Consider the following 15463-nt stretch of genomic DNA (forward strand, 5'->3'; position numbering starts at 1 on the left):
ACAAAACTAAAGAAAAGAAATCAGGGAGGTGCAAAAATCAGTGAGCTGACATGAAGCCACGTCCAAAAAAAACAAACAAATAGTACTAAGAGTTCAACTTCAATAGTGCACAAATTGTTGCAGGTAAATCGCGTCAGTCTCTGGCAGATTAGCATAAACTGCAACAAAAAAAGAAGCTAATCTGTGACAGAGACTGACAATAGCATAGCGATGAGATCTCTCAAAAGAGGGCCTAAGAAGGTAGAAGCCGTTACCGTAAACGAGGGGGAAAAGGGAGGAATGCCGAAAGGAAGAACAAATGTAGAACGACGAGAGCTTTTTTTTTCAAGTTTGGAGGATGAATGGATAGATTTTTAGAGAGGTGGCATTACAGCTCGACTAATGGAAATATGTAAACTTGTATTCTATTCTTCATTCAAAGGAGTTAGTAGAGGGGATGATGGGAGAGGAGCTATGGGAGGAGAGGCTATGGGAGGAAGCTATGGGAGGAGGGGCTATAGGAGGAGGCTATGGGAGGAGAGGCTATGGGAGGAGGGGCTATGGGAGGAGGGGCTATGGGAGGAGAGGCTATGGGAGGAGAGGCTATGGGAGGAGGGGCTATGGGAGGAGAGGCTATGGGAGGAGGGGCTATGGGAGGAGGGGCTATGGGAGGAGGGGCTATGGGAGGAGGGGCTATGGGACGAGAGGCTATGGGAGGAGAGGCTATGGGAGGAGGCTATGGGAGGAGAGGCTATGGGAGGAGGGGCTATGGGAGGAGGGGCTATGGGAGGAGGGGCTATGGGAGGAGGGGCTATGGGAAGAGGGGCTATGGGAGGAGGGGCTATGGGAGGAGGGGCTATGGGAGGAGGGGCTATGGGAGGAGGGGCTATGGGAGGAGGGGCTATGGGGGAGTGCGAGGGTTAGTAGGCGGGTTTGATCAAGCGCAGGGTTTCCAATGTCAAGGGCAGTGCGTCCGCGGAAGCCTTTGGGGAAGCCCGTTGTTAGAGGGTCGGTCTTGGTTGTTGTTGTTGTTGTTGTTGGAGGAGGAAGAGGAGGTAGAGGAGGACTGGTGGGGACCTCGGGAGCTGTGCGAGTGCTGGGAAGGACCAGAAGGACCAGAAGGACCGGAGGAGCCGCCGTCGCTCTGGTAGCGGTGGTTCGCACGGCCGCCGGCGTTTCTCTCGTTGTAGGAACCGCCGTTGTACCTCGGCCCGCCCGAGTGGAAGCCCTGTCCCTGGAACGTGCGCCTGTTGCCCTGGAAAATCTGAGATGAATCCAGAATTATTTACCGCAAAGAGAGTCGACGTCTTTTTAAAAAAAAAGAAAAAAAAAGTGAAACGCGAGCGACGTCCTGACCTGTTTGTTCGGTGGAGGGCGGGTTTCCCTGCTGGGGGGGCTTTGGGTCTGAGCAGGAGGAGGATGAGGAGGATGAAGAGGAGGAGGCGTCTCCATCAGGCCCGCGACAGACGAGGACGTGGAGCTACAACGGGACCGGTTGGAGTAACTTGTACGCGGATGGTAAACTGGAAAAGAAACAGAGGGTCAGTACAACCTGGGAACCGCCTCAAGGAGGATCATCCCTCAATGTGACCGCGAGGAAACCCAGAAAAGATTTATTTTATGGTCTGTTTGAGGTTTTAAAGGGTTTACACCGTCAACTTCTGTCTAAGAACTGTGGAGAAATCAAAAACTAATGCTCCTCCTCTGAAGTACAGCCAATGATTTAGAGATCTTGTGCAAACTGGAATAAAAGATTGGTCACATCGGTTCATTTGCAGTGTTTAGTTTATGTTTTGCACTTTTAAAAGACTGCAAATTTATCCGTTTGCTCCGTTGCAGTTTGATGTTCTCGGTCAGAGAAACATCCGGTTGAGTTCAACACTTCTGACTTCCTGCAAGATATTTGCGATCACTTCGTCTTCAGGCATCTTTTACTCAGCGAACATTACAAGAGAGTTTAATAATCTGTCTTTACGAGACAGAGCCGTGACTTAGCTCAGCAAGTTGCATGAATTTTGATTATCTTCATTCACATGAAAACATAAGTGTGTTTCTTTTGGCATAAAATACGTCATTTTTTCCAGTTTTAAACCGAAACTTCATCATTTTTGACTGAATTTCCTTCCTAACAGGACAATTCTTTGTTTTATTGTGATTTTTGTTGCAGATTCTGATTCTTTAGGTCCTAATCTTTCCATAAAGGTGTTTTATTGACGCTCCAGGAGGCATTTTTTAGGTGAATCTGGCTCATATCATGCTGGATGTTCATAGTTACGATCAAAATATCTTTTAAAAGTGTTTTGTTTTTGCAGATATACATTTTTTTCTCAAGACTTTGCTGAACAAATACATACAATAAACACAAGTATTGGATTTAATTTGGGGTTCCTACAACGACTCAAACAGGGAAAAGAGGTCTGGAGACAAAAATGGTTCCACAGGTTAACAGGTTAATATTCATTTCATTTCATGAATTAAAATTAAACTAAAATTCAAACAGTTTTTGTAAAAAGAAAATCTGCTTTAAGGAGCTTTTTCTGTCAACTTTGACTTTCTCCAACGCCTCAGTGGCCAATTAGATCATAAAATAATTAGTTTATTAGCAGCCGTATTTATGGACGACCTAATAAACTGATGAAACTTTGAACACAAATGAAAAACATTAAAAATGAAACCGTACCTGAGCCGAATGCCAGGACGCTCGTCTTCAGCGGTTCGAGATCAAACGTGAATCTCACAGCTCTGCCGAGGTCTTCATCGTATTTACGCTCACTCACAAAGTGCTGAAGAAGAAGAAGAAGAAGAAGAAGAAGAAGAAGAAGAAGAAGAAGAAGAAGAGACAACCGATTATATTCACCAGCATGCTCCAAAATACTAAATGCATTTCTAATTTGTTATTGTGTTATTTTAAATGACGAGTTTAGACTTTAACGAAGGCTCAACAGTGAAAAGGTCTTCGTCACTGAGGAAGAGGCAGTGCAGCAGCAGCTTCGTTCACCTTGATGTCTGCACGCAGTTCGGTCAGCTGATCCTCGGACATGGACGCCGACTGATCCGTCAACCTCCTGAGCTCCTCCGCTCGCTTCTGCCGGGCGCCCAGATTCCCCACTGACACAGAACGAAAACGAGATAATTTACAAACAGGAACATATTTCACGAAGCCTGAAGGCGTTCACACGCAAAAAATCAACGAACGGAGAAGAATATTTGTTTCTTTATTACGCGAGCAACTTTCTTGTTTGTAAGTAAATTCTCTGATTGAAAATCCCAAATCTTTACTCTCTCCCAAAAAATAATTGCTCTCAAAAAAATTCTCAAAAGCTAAAAAAACGCTTTAAAAAAGAAAAAAAAAAAAAATTCTCTCAAAAAAGAAAAACACAAAAAACACTAAAATAAAATGTTCTGAAAAAAAAAAAACGCTCACTCAAAAAAATAAAAAAAAAACACCAAAGAAAAAACGCAAAAAATAAATAAATAAAATAAAATAAAAAAAATAAAATAAAAATTACTCTAACAAAAAATCAACAACTTTGCTCTCAATCCTAAAAGCTCCAAGTTGAGTTGTGGGCGTAGTGGGCGGGGCCTGCGCTGCTGGATGAGTTTCTATTGGTGGACTCACTGAGGGTTTTTTTGAGAGCGCAGGTTGTTTTTTTTTTGAGTGTTTTCTTTTTTTTGAGAGCTTATATTTTTTTGTTGAGTGCGAAGATTTTTTTTTTGGAAAACAAAGATTTGGGATTTGCAGTCAGATAATTTACTTACAAACAATGAATTTGCTCGCCTAATAAAGACACAAATCCACCTTCATACTTGAAAGGATTAATCGATTATCAGTGTCGCTGCAGATTATGAAAATTATACAATCAGAAAGTTCTCAAAGTCCATTTCTGCACGACAGGTGTTCCCTGCAGTCGCAGTAAGTTTCAGTTTCCCCGAAAGAAGTCAGCTGTCATCTGATACCACGAGTGCAAAGTGCAGCTGACTCAGCATCCAACAGATGAACTCGGGTCAGAGATAAAGACGGTTTTTAAAGCTCGATGGCGTCGACGGATATTCAGACGTCTGGAAACACAGATTCCTCCAGTTACAAACAATTAACCCATCATTTAATCAAAAGAAACTATTATCTTTTTGAACAAATCTAATACTTTGAGTCAAACTAAACGATGAGACGACGTCTTCTTGGTCTGAAGGAAGTCACATAGAAATACCACAGTATGGAAATACTGTATTTAAATAATAAATATATAGTGAATGTTGATTATTGATGCATGTTCATCACTTTAATCCTGTTAATGTTGAATTTAAATTAGATTTCATAGACTGTTGAGTAGTTTGACAATTCCCCCTTTAAAATCAATTAGTCAACAAACTAATTTAGTTTCATTATAAGACTTAAATAATACAACTAAATTAGTTTGTTGAGTATATGTTGTAGTAATAATAAGTACATTTAATCGTAAATAAAGTTGTCAGATAGTGAAAAGAACAGTACATGAGTGAATTTATTACTTTTCACCACTAAAGGAAGTTGTTCTTGAAACATTTTTCCTTTTTTTCTGACACTATATTGACCAAATAATTAATTGAGGAACTAATAAGTATATTTAATCATAAATAAAGTGGTCAGATAGTCAAAAGTACAATATTTGTAAGTATAAAAGCAGTACATGTGAATTTATTACTTTTCAACACTAAAGAAGTTGTTCTGGAAACGTTTTTCCTTTTTTTCTGACACTATATTGAACAAATAATTAATTGAGGAACTAATAGGCAGAATAATGATCATTTAAATAATCTAAACATTTCAAATAGTTCTTGGCAACACAAATACCTCCGAGCATGGATCAGAGAGGACTCATTAAAAGTTTCATGTGATTAAATTGTTGTCGTCTACACACAAAGCCGAGGTCATGAAGGAAAACACACAAATTCAACACAAGACGGAGATTATGAGAAGGCACATTTTGAGGAAACCTGGCTTTTGTGATGTCGAAGAAATACTAGTTCCTTTGCTTTGCTCTCGGTCCCCGAATCACGTCGCACAAAGACGGCATTGAGCCGCTCGACACCCGACACTATTCACTCCTTCCAGGCCTGGAACACACAACCCTCCACGCCGAGAGGCCGGAAGAAGAGAGAATGGCCTACTTGTACAAGTATGCAGTCTTGCTCTGTCATGTTACACACACACAAACACACAAACACACACACACACACCCCGAGGGCACCGCTGCAGGTTTTTGAAGGAACTGGGACAACAATTTATTTTACTAGCCCTCCGGAAGTGACTCAGGTGAGACTCTCCAGGCTGAATGAGGCGATGATTACATGAAGGAGGCCGACAGCTGCCGGTGGTTCGAGAGCAGCAGGGCTTTAAGTTCAGTCTGCAGACTTTAAAATAAATAAAATAAAACACAGTACTTACTGGCTTCTGCTTTCACTTTGTCCATTTCTCCCAGTAGAGTCACTTCTCTGTCCATTAAACTGGAAAGAGAGAGAGAGGAAGAGGACACATGCACGTTTTATTAAAGAGAAGCACTGAGATTATGAATTATAGAAGCAGCTGCACTCAACTATGACAACAAATTGATAAAGTATATATCTATTTTTCTATAAATACAGCAGCGTCACTAAATAATAATGCAAAATAGCAAGTGCAATACAAGGAGAAAACCTTAAACCTTTATTTAACCAGGAAAGTCCCATTGAGATTAAAACATAATCTCTTTTTCAAGAGAGACCTGGCCAAGAGGCAGCAGCATAAAAACACACAACAAGACAAGTTAAAACAGTCAATATAAGAAACATTTACAATTTAGGAAAACCTCTTTTTCTTTCATTCCAGATTTAAAAGCGGTTTCAGTTCTTTAAGCTTTAAAGTACACAAAAGTCATACACAACAAAACATCCTGAGAACGCAACGAGTGTCGTCCGACACTTCTCTGCACGATGAAAACACACAGGGAGTGTGGCGGCAAAGCCAGGAATTGCCTCATAAATAAAAGTTTAAAAAATTACTTTAGCCTTACTCTGAGCGCTGTTTTTCATCGAGGGCGGAGCTTAAACACACACACACACACACACACACTCACACACACACACACTCACACACACACACAGGTAAACCTGTCGGGAGAAGCAGTAACTAAAACCAAGTGTGAGTGGAGGAACTGTAAGTAAAAGTCCACAGGAGCAGCTCATAATGTAATAAAAGTTTAGATTGTAATATTCAGCACACGTCCCAAGAACAGTTTTGTGCATAAAATAATAAGTTTATGCATTATGAGAACATAAACTAAGGAATCCTAGAGTCCTTAAAGGTCCCATCTGGTCAAAAGTGTCTGTATTATTATTATAAAACAGGTCAAAGAGAAACATAAACACTGTACAAGTATTAAAACGCTCAATCTGTGGCGACATAAACAACCGCATTCAGAAAATGTGCCTTTAAAACAAGCAAGTCCGGGTTTCTATACAATATTTAGACTATTTGACAGTTCTAGATGTAAACAGGACCAGCTGACAGGAAGTCAAGTTTCAGACAGCGGCAAAGAAAAGTGAGGCGTATCTGAACATTAAAGTATTTTGGGTTTCTAGAACATGTTTACGAGCGCGGAGCTGTGAATTAGCATAAAACGCCTCCTTTAATGTCAGCGGGCGGACGACATCACAAGCTTTCACTCGAGTTTCAAACTGGCTCAGAAAGCTTTCATGACTATTTTTAACAAACATTTCTCTTGGAGATTCTTCAGCTTATGATTTGCAGACGAACGCTGCTGCGTCAGCGGTTTTTTCGGCTGCATGAAGTCGCTCCTTTCGCTCCACATCGGGCATTTTTTGGGCGATTTTTGTCCGAGTAAAAGACATATTTGGGGGGAAATGTAACTTAGTACATTGACTCAAGTCCTGTCACTCTTCATTCTACGACATTTTATATGGAAATATTGTATTTAAACCTCACTACATATATCTATCATGAGTATATGATGTACATCGCATTGTTATACAGTACATTTAACCACCCAACAGGACAAAAAAAATTATAAAATTGCATATCTCTATATCATAAAAATGCATCGTACACATTACTGCATCAATAATAACAATCTTATAATATAAAATATCATGATGTGTTACATAAAGAGTCCATTTGTCTGCAGTAACTTTTGTTCGTTAAGTACATTTTCTTGTTTCTATACTTATATACTTTTGAAAAAGTACTTTTTTTAATGCTGGAGTGTGAATTGTGGTGTTATAGTATTTTTTTGTGTATGTAAAATATCTTAGTAGCTCGATTTAATTAAATTTAACATGCAGGACGGCAGTGGCGGGCCGTGGATTAGCGTGGATCAGCGGTTTTATTACATTATAATAAATATAACTTAATTATATTAAAAATAAAAATAAAATAAAATTTTAAAATGGAATTATGAAATAGCTACAACTTTTAATTATATTAAAAATAAAAAAAATTAAATTATAAAATAGCTATAACTTTTAATTAAAATAAAAAAGATTCAAATTTTAAAATGAAATTATAAAACAGCTTTAACTTTTAATTACATTAAAAAATAAAATAAATAAATATTAAATTATAAAACAGCTATAACTTTTAATTATATTAAAAATAAAAAAAGATTTGAATTTTAAAATGAAATTATAAAATAGTTATAACTTTTAATTATATTCATAATAAAAAAGTAAAAATCTTAAAATATAAAATAGCAATAACTTTTAGGCTTACACTGCAGAATATTCATTTCATGTGAACCAAAGCCAAACGGCACCGAGCGCCATTTTCTCTTGAACTCGTGGAACGCACAGAAAACTGTTTAACGTCCGTTCTCCTCTCGTTCCGTCATCGTGATCGCGCCGCTTTACGCAGCGACCGGCCAGGTGTGCAGGAGTCCACCTTCATCCTGAGGCGCTCTGCTTTACAACTACGACCGGGACGGCGCGTACAAACACGTGCAACTCTACAAACGCCTTCGGGGGGAGAGAAATCTTGCACAATTAGCCTAATTTTTAAAAAGATTTATGACAGCGTAACAAAGTCAGGAGGAGGTCATGTGACAGCTCGAGTGGGACAATCAGGAACACAAACCAGATGTTCTGATGTACCAACAACAGTAGTTATTGTAATAATCGGGGTCACGAGAGAACAGATTTGGGGAAACAGAAGAAATATAAAGTGGTTCATCTTTAATTATATGAAAAAAAATTCTCTCTTTTCGGTTGAAGAGGCCACCAAAGTGCAAAGTGATGACGTTGTGGAGATAACACGGCTGTATTTTCAGGGGCCACAAGAGAAAAAGGTTGGAAGTCGCTGCTTTAGACGAGCGATGACACGTCAGGATCTCTCTCTTTATTATAAAGCCACCGGACAGCAGATGACCACACATTGTGTGCACTTTTGTGTTGGTTTGACAGCCAGCTGGGTGCACGGATTCGGCTGCACACATGACAACCTTTGCATCGTTTAATACTCTATTACACTATTTATATTCCTTTATATATCCCGTGGTGGGGAAGCTGTACAGCATCTCGCTCAAGGAGACGCTTCAACATGCAAGCGACATTTTACACACACACAAAAAAAAAAATGCTTACCAGCTCAGGAGCTCAGCGAACGTCTGCTTCATCTTCTTGATGGAGGAGTCCATCTCCTCCTTCACCACTATCCTGTAGCGGGTCAGTGAGGCGGTGCATCTCTGCAGGTCCTTCACGGAGCGGTCAATGTTGGGAGCTGAGAGGAAAACGTGATCTTCAATTAGTCACACATAGAAGAAGAAGAGCTATGAAACACATTTGGTGCAATTCAATAAGACGACAAGCAGGACAAGATCTTCTACGAGGTGTTTGATGTCTCACCCATCTTCTTGACTCCTGATGATCCTTGCTCATCAGTGGTGGGTGCAAACGAGGAAGTGGGTGGATTTGAATTGGAGCCTAGCCTCTGTCGGTTCCTGTTGCCTCTCGGACCCTGTTGATTCCTCCCTCCTTGCTTCAAGGGGGGACTCGGAGCGCTGCCTTGACTTTCTGCTTCTGCGCCTGCGCGAAGACGGGACGACTTTACCACAAAACCGACTTACAAAAATCAGTCCACGAGTTGATCGGGAATATTTGGGCGACTGTGACTACCGGTGGTTTCCGATGTGGCGGGTTCAGAGTCCAGCTCGACGGCATCCAGCGAGGCGGAGTCCAGCTGCTCGCTCAGAGAATCCAGCGACTCTCCGTCCGCGACCGATCCGTTGGCGTGAAAGCCGTTCACCTCGTCCTTGCCCTCCTCCAGCGGCGGCGTGGCCTCGGCTGGAGCCGGCTCGGCCGAAGCCTCCGGCTGAGGCTTGGGCTTTTTTTTCTTCTTGGGCTGAACGAGGAAAATATCAACGTGAAATCTCTTTATTCGCGTTTTCTTTGCCCATCATATCGTGCTTAAATCGGAGCAGTGCGTCACAACAATGTCAGTGCACACAGGGGGAAGAAAGATAAAGTTGAAAGATAAACTTAGTCCACAGTTTACAATCAATGAAGCGCCGTGTGAAAGTGCAGCCACTTCCTTCAGATGGAGCGGCCGCGGTTACGCTCGAGCAACAAAAGACGCCGCGCTCGTGACGCGGGCGTTCAGGTTCTCACCTTCTTTTTGCCGGTGACATTCCACTCCTTCAGGATCTCGACCGCGCTGCCTGCAGGGCGCAAAGCAAACAGCAATTATGACGGAGGTGCCACACAAGTGACTCAAGACGAAATCTCATTGTCCCGGAGGTCAGCCGGCGCTAAACAAGCAAACAAAAGGAGTGTGACGTACGCGTGACAACCTCCCCGATCTAAAATTAAACCTGCACAACTGAAGGAGGCATGCAAACGACGCCCGGACTCCTGAACGCAAAGCATGGCATGCATGAGATGATCTCATGTGGGCGGCATGTCAGGTACGACTTCAAAGTAGTAAACTCACAAGGTAGTGCTGGGAAAATACAAGTATATCTGCAGGTAGTGTACTTATCATGACAATTGTTCTAATAGTTGTACTGTGGATAAAAACCTGCACCAACATGGAGGTGTTCTGTTGCTCGTGTTTAAGTGTCGCTGTAAGTGGATCTTTCCATCTATTTATACAAAAAGGGCTTTGAGGTCCATGATTTCACATGATTGAGGTCGAGCAGTGACATCTTCGTACCTTCTAAGAAAGCTTGAACGGCCTTATCGACGCAGTTCTCAAAATGCTGCAGAACCAGAACAATCTCATTGTTACTTTTGTTGGGGACGACCGCCCTGACGGCGCTGATCTGTGAAGACAAAGAAAACAACAAAAAAAGGTTTTAAATGAACAGATTTTAATATCAAGACTCAACATTTAGTGTAGATTTACAAATCAAGGCGTTTTGACCTTTAAACGACATTTTGGCGTCAAGAAACAGACGTTTATTTTTGAAAAAAACCTCTATTCAACGTTGTATAATAGACTGGCATCGCCCATTTCCTTTTAATTATGTGTTTGGGATGCTGTCTATGTGTTGGAGACGGGCACCAACCCTCATACTTTGTATGGATGAGCTCCTCATCGCTCAATCTGACAGCAAGAAAGACGATCCATCCGAGTCAAATACCCAAAACCACAGAACTCACAACATTCAGCGTCCGGCCGTCGATCCGCTCGCACAAAATGAGCTTTTCGGTCTGCGTGTTGATGACATCATAACGCTCAGGATCAACAGTCGCAGCCAAAACAAGCAGAGAGGGGGTCACCGGTGCTTCTCAGAGAAATTAATGCCTTAAGGACACAGGCCCGGATGCGTCTGTTTGTATTTTATGTCAATTAGATTTACTGCAAACAGAAAAGGAAATGTAAACTCACCAGCAGCTCCAATGCAAATAGATGAGAACTGAGGATCAACAATTTAGTTGCACGTTTTGGCTTTACGCTACTGTCACTGTGTTTCAATAGAACTCAACATGTGGGTTAAAAAACCCACAAAAACATTGAATTACAAACCAAGATCTTCCATGAAACCACATTTTCCTGATGCGGAGTTCAACTACACAACTTCAGCCCTGATTTTCTACCCTTCGACAACTTCTAGTGCTCCCAACAAAAGCCAGAGATCAGAGAAAGTGGCTCAGGACTCGAGCGACTCGAACTATTGGTACACACAGGTATGGAGCAGGGTCGCAGGTATCTAGCGGGGTCGCAGGTATCTAGCAGGGTCACAGGTATCTAGCAGGGTCACAGGTATCTAGCGGGGTCGCAGGTATCTAGCAGGGCCGCAGGTATCTAACAGAGTCGCAGGTATCTAACAGGGTCGCAGGTATCTAGCAGGGCCGCAGGTATCTAACAGAGTCGCAGGTATCTAGCGGGGTCACAGTGAAAGTGAAAACCGAGGCCGAGGAGCAAATCCACGAACACAGAATGGAAACGGTTGACTTTTGAAAAGAGAACAGAACCCATGGATTTTTTTATTTTTTTTTAAAAGTCTGACTTTGTGTTTGTACTTCTTACCTTCTCCTTCATCCTCTCAGCTGTTCCTCCCTGGGACATGGCCATTTTTGACCGAGTGTCAAACACCACACCCGACGCGTCTGGAACAACATCACAAAAGAAGAAAATTCCATTGTCATCGTCATCGTCATCATCATCATCATCTATTCAGGCCTTGAAACATATTTGCAATTCCAGCATCATTTGCAAAACAAACAACCACCAAACAACGTAAGAAATATCCTGGAAAGATTTATGTTTATGAATCATGTTATAACGACAGATTTGTGCTTATAATTTTTTTAACTTGAGTGAATCAATCAAGTTGACTTATCAAAACATTTTGAAAGTATATTTAATTTGTTTACTAAGCATCATTGGTCCAAAAGCAGCACGCACGAGTGGATATAAAAAGAAACTCATCTTGGCCTGAAAGGTCTGATGTAAATAGCTAATAAGCAACGATGGCTTTCAAAAACACATTTAGCAAGTCAAACAACCTTCTTTAATATACTATATATTAAAGAAGGTTGACCGCTGACAGGTGAGGATGACGAGTCAGGGGAAAGTCCAAAGTTAATCTATGGCCATTTAAACACAACAGGTGGAGAGAAAAAAATGCTGGCAGAGCATTCTGGGAGAAAAAAAAGCCATGTAAAAGTTGTTCTCCATGTGCATGAAAGTAGGTTAATGTTACTGTAAATCTCCGCAGCATTATCAGCACCCGATACGGATATCGAGCCGATAGCCGCTCAAATAGCAGGATCAGATATTGTGACAATGTGGACGACGTATTCAATTAAATGTGTGTACAGTATATACTGTAAAGGTATTGCAGACTGTTAGACTTCACTTGTAATATTAGGGGTAAATTAATTGTCATTTATGCATCAGTTTATTCAATATTTTATCTTAAAACTATGATTTACCTTAACTTAAAACATTCTTCTCAATGCTGCAGCCATTTATGAAACAAATGACATGTTATGCATGTGATTGTACTGTAAATATATTCAATAACATATAGATTTTTATTTAGCTAATGTCTTTAAGAAAGTTAATGCCATACCCTTCTGGTTTTTCTTTGCCATGTTGTGTCACAGAAGTCTCCAGGCAACACTTGGTTTTGTACTTCCTCACACTTCAAACGTGCTTCAGATGGTGTTCAACTAAAAGGCTCCAAGAGTAGACAATTGCACTTTGTTTTCCTTGTTAGAGAAGATGCCAATAAGGCTCACAATGTTTCCCCACCAAGTCGATCCAAATCTGTGTAGGGGGGAGAGAAACAAAACTGAAAACAAGTCAAAATAACTGTCACAATGCTGAATGAACAGATACCAAAAAAAATCCACTTCTGAAACATCTGAACATATGAATGCAAATGACATCCATTTCCTCAATAAATGAAAAACAGATTTCGAGAACTTATTGTCTGTCTGGCAGAGCATTCTTGAAAAGAAATCTGTAGTTAATATTGTCCTTGGCAGAAAAGCAGCATTTAGTTTGGGGGGGGGGGGGAGAAGGGAGGATGTTAGCAGGACTTTAGAGAAACATATCTTTGAATGGTAGTTCCTTTTTTCTCAGTTCTCTGCAGGAGTGGCGGGTGATGAGGCTGTACGGGCGACATAATGCAGGGGAAAGCCTTCTTATATAGGCTTGTATAGTTATTAGACCACTGTACTGCACTTTGCTCAACTTTTGTTCTTATTAAAAGTGCCCCATAAATTAAACATGAACTTGAGCCAGAGAGTTGCACATGCACAGTAACACTGTACCAAACTATTTACAGTGTAGTTTGCTTTAAAAAAAAAAGCCTCAACCAGACCTCCAACAACCTGGACCCAATTTTGTGCCAAGTCAGCTGTTAGGTTTCCCTTTCTGACCCTGGTTTTCTAAAAAGCGAAACTTACAAGCTATACAAACACACACCCTGCTGATTAGCACTTGGCACGCAACACAGTGCCGGTTCCACCACACCTCCACACACGTCAAACCAAGCAGACGCACATTCAACAAAGCGACACACAACACAAGGGACCGATGCAAAACACTAGGATGCATTTTGTTTATCAAGAGGGATGGTGCGCGAGTCTTCAAGAGGGTGCCAGGTGCACTTGTAATGCCATGAAGAAGTGCTCACTCAGCAATAAAACTGATGACTGAAAAGTTTGAGGTTAGCCAATAAGGTGAAACTTAGAGGGTCTTGTGTCTCATTTAGAGCTGCAACAATTAGTTAAAAAACTATTCGCCAATTATTATGACAATCGATTAATTATTACAGAAATTGTAACTCCGAAATGACAGAAAAAGATGTTTTCAGCTTTCTGCTGTTTTACACAATATGAATATGACTGACAAAACAAGATATTTAAAGAGTTTAGCTTGGACTTTGAATCTAGGATGGACAGTTTTCTTAATTGTCTGACATTTTATAGACCAAACAATTCACCTGTAAAAGTGTGTTTAGTTGCAGCTCTAGTCATAGTAACAAGTCTTCAGTTTTCATTGAAGATACAATATGCAATTTCGTTATATATATATATATATATATATATATATATATATATATATATATATATATATATATATATATATATATATAAATAAACAGACAGGAACAAACCAGGTCCACTTAAAAATTGAGTACTTCTTAATCCAGGCCAGAAAACTAACGTTAAACATCCTAATTAAAAACAGGTAACGTTAATGTTAAAGTTATATCTAATCAGATATTGATCCCCGTCATTACACGTCGCAGTTTAGCAACCATCTTTAATATATATATATATATATATATATATATATATATATATATATATATATATATATATATATATATATATATATAAAACGTTAATTCAAAGTGCAATTCGGTCAAATTAGCCTCAGGACAGCTGAACAAACATTTCCAGATATTCATGGTTTCCTGCAATCACAGCAAAACATTTTTTTCAAACCATACACAATCCAACTTAATGTTAATGTTAAGTAATAATGTGACAAACATGACTGGTTCAAATATTTCGCAGCCTTCCAGCTGAGCGTCGCACGAGAGGGTTCACGTAACGTTATTAGGCTGAAGTCCGTAGGTTACGTTCACGTTAGCTTGCTAACATCCCCTCACGTCTGTGTGATTAGCCTGTGTCTGCGGTGCTAACCCCAAGTGACGTCCCGTTACATCCTCAAAACAAGCCATGGTTAAATGCATCATGAACCATACACGTCTTTTCTATGAACGGACCATTGAGCGCAGCCGTAGCTAGCACGCAGCTAGCGGACAGCTTTTATTTGTCAACGCTCTGTTGTCACTCACGTTGAAAGCTAACCAAACCTCATCGTTAGCTGCTCAACTTTAACGTTAAAACAGCGACGTCACAGTTAAATCTTTGCTCGCTGGATCCGTGATGAGCTCAATGTGTTAGTAAATGCATATTACTGAATACGTACTTGGTGCTGGCAAGAAAACTGAACAGTAGATACTGAAAACAGGTTCCCACTGACTCCACCGCCAGCCGTCTGTAATGCCAAGCAGTCTGCTGTGGGCAATGTTTTACTCGACTAGACTCCATCGAGGTTGCCAGGTTTGATTCAAAGAACCTCCCTTTTAAACAAGCAGTTATGAAAACTCGAGGGTTTCCAAGTTTATGTATATAAAGCTCCGCATATGAAAACACGAAGACAATCATTCGTTCAATGTAGATACAAATAAGTAATTAATTGGTGTGTTGGCTGTATTACAGCTTGCTGTGCATAGTAGACGTTACTTAACCCTCTAGTAGAGTCTAACTTAATGGCACAAAAGTGTACGCATCTTTCTTTTTTTGTATGACTCTTGAAAAACTCGCTGACAAATAACTATTTTATTTATTTTAATTAAAGTGGCGTTGTTTGTCAGATCAGCAACCATGTACCACTGGGTTCACAGATTTCTACTTCTGTCCTAGCACTATTATCATCAAGTTTAAAGTTGCAGAAAATGATAACCCAATGCAAGAAATGTAATTGGAC

At 40.5% G+C, this 15463-nt stretch overlaps 1 protein-coding gene across 1 annotated transcript; it reads right to left on the reverse strand.

The window, feature by feature from the left end:
* Nucleotides 1-809: 809 nt before the first annotated feature.
* On the reverse strand, nt 810-15003 carry LOC137792778 (spermatogenesis-associated serine-rich protein 2-like). Its single transcript, XM_068588485.1, has 13 exons — nt 14903-15003; nt 12525-12721; nt 11477-11556; nt 10157-10265; nt 9613-9662; nt 9121-9346; nt 8851-9030; nt 8590-8725; nt 5405-5463; nt 2978-3087; nt 2660-2762; nt 1336-1502; nt 810-1243 (listed from the first exon to the last, which is right to left on the reverse strand). Exons 2-13 carry the CDS (start codon nt 12544-12546, stop codon nt 938-940), a joined length of 1548 nt encoding a protein of 515 aa, XP_068444586.1. The 5' UTR covers nt 12547-12721; nt 14903-15003; the 3' UTR covers nt 810-937.
* Between the last annotated feature and the right edge of the window lie 460 nt (nt 15004-15463).

Source organism: Clinocottus analis, unplaced genomic scaffold (assembly GCF_023055335.1).
Source record: "Clinocottus analis isolate CAN_PGR_092001 unplaced genomic scaffold, fCliAna1.0.p SCAF_217, whole genome shotgun sequence".
Taxonomy (NCBI): domain Eukaryota; kingdom Metazoa; phylum Chordata; class Actinopteri; order Perciformes; family Cottidae; genus Clinocottus; species Clinocottus analis.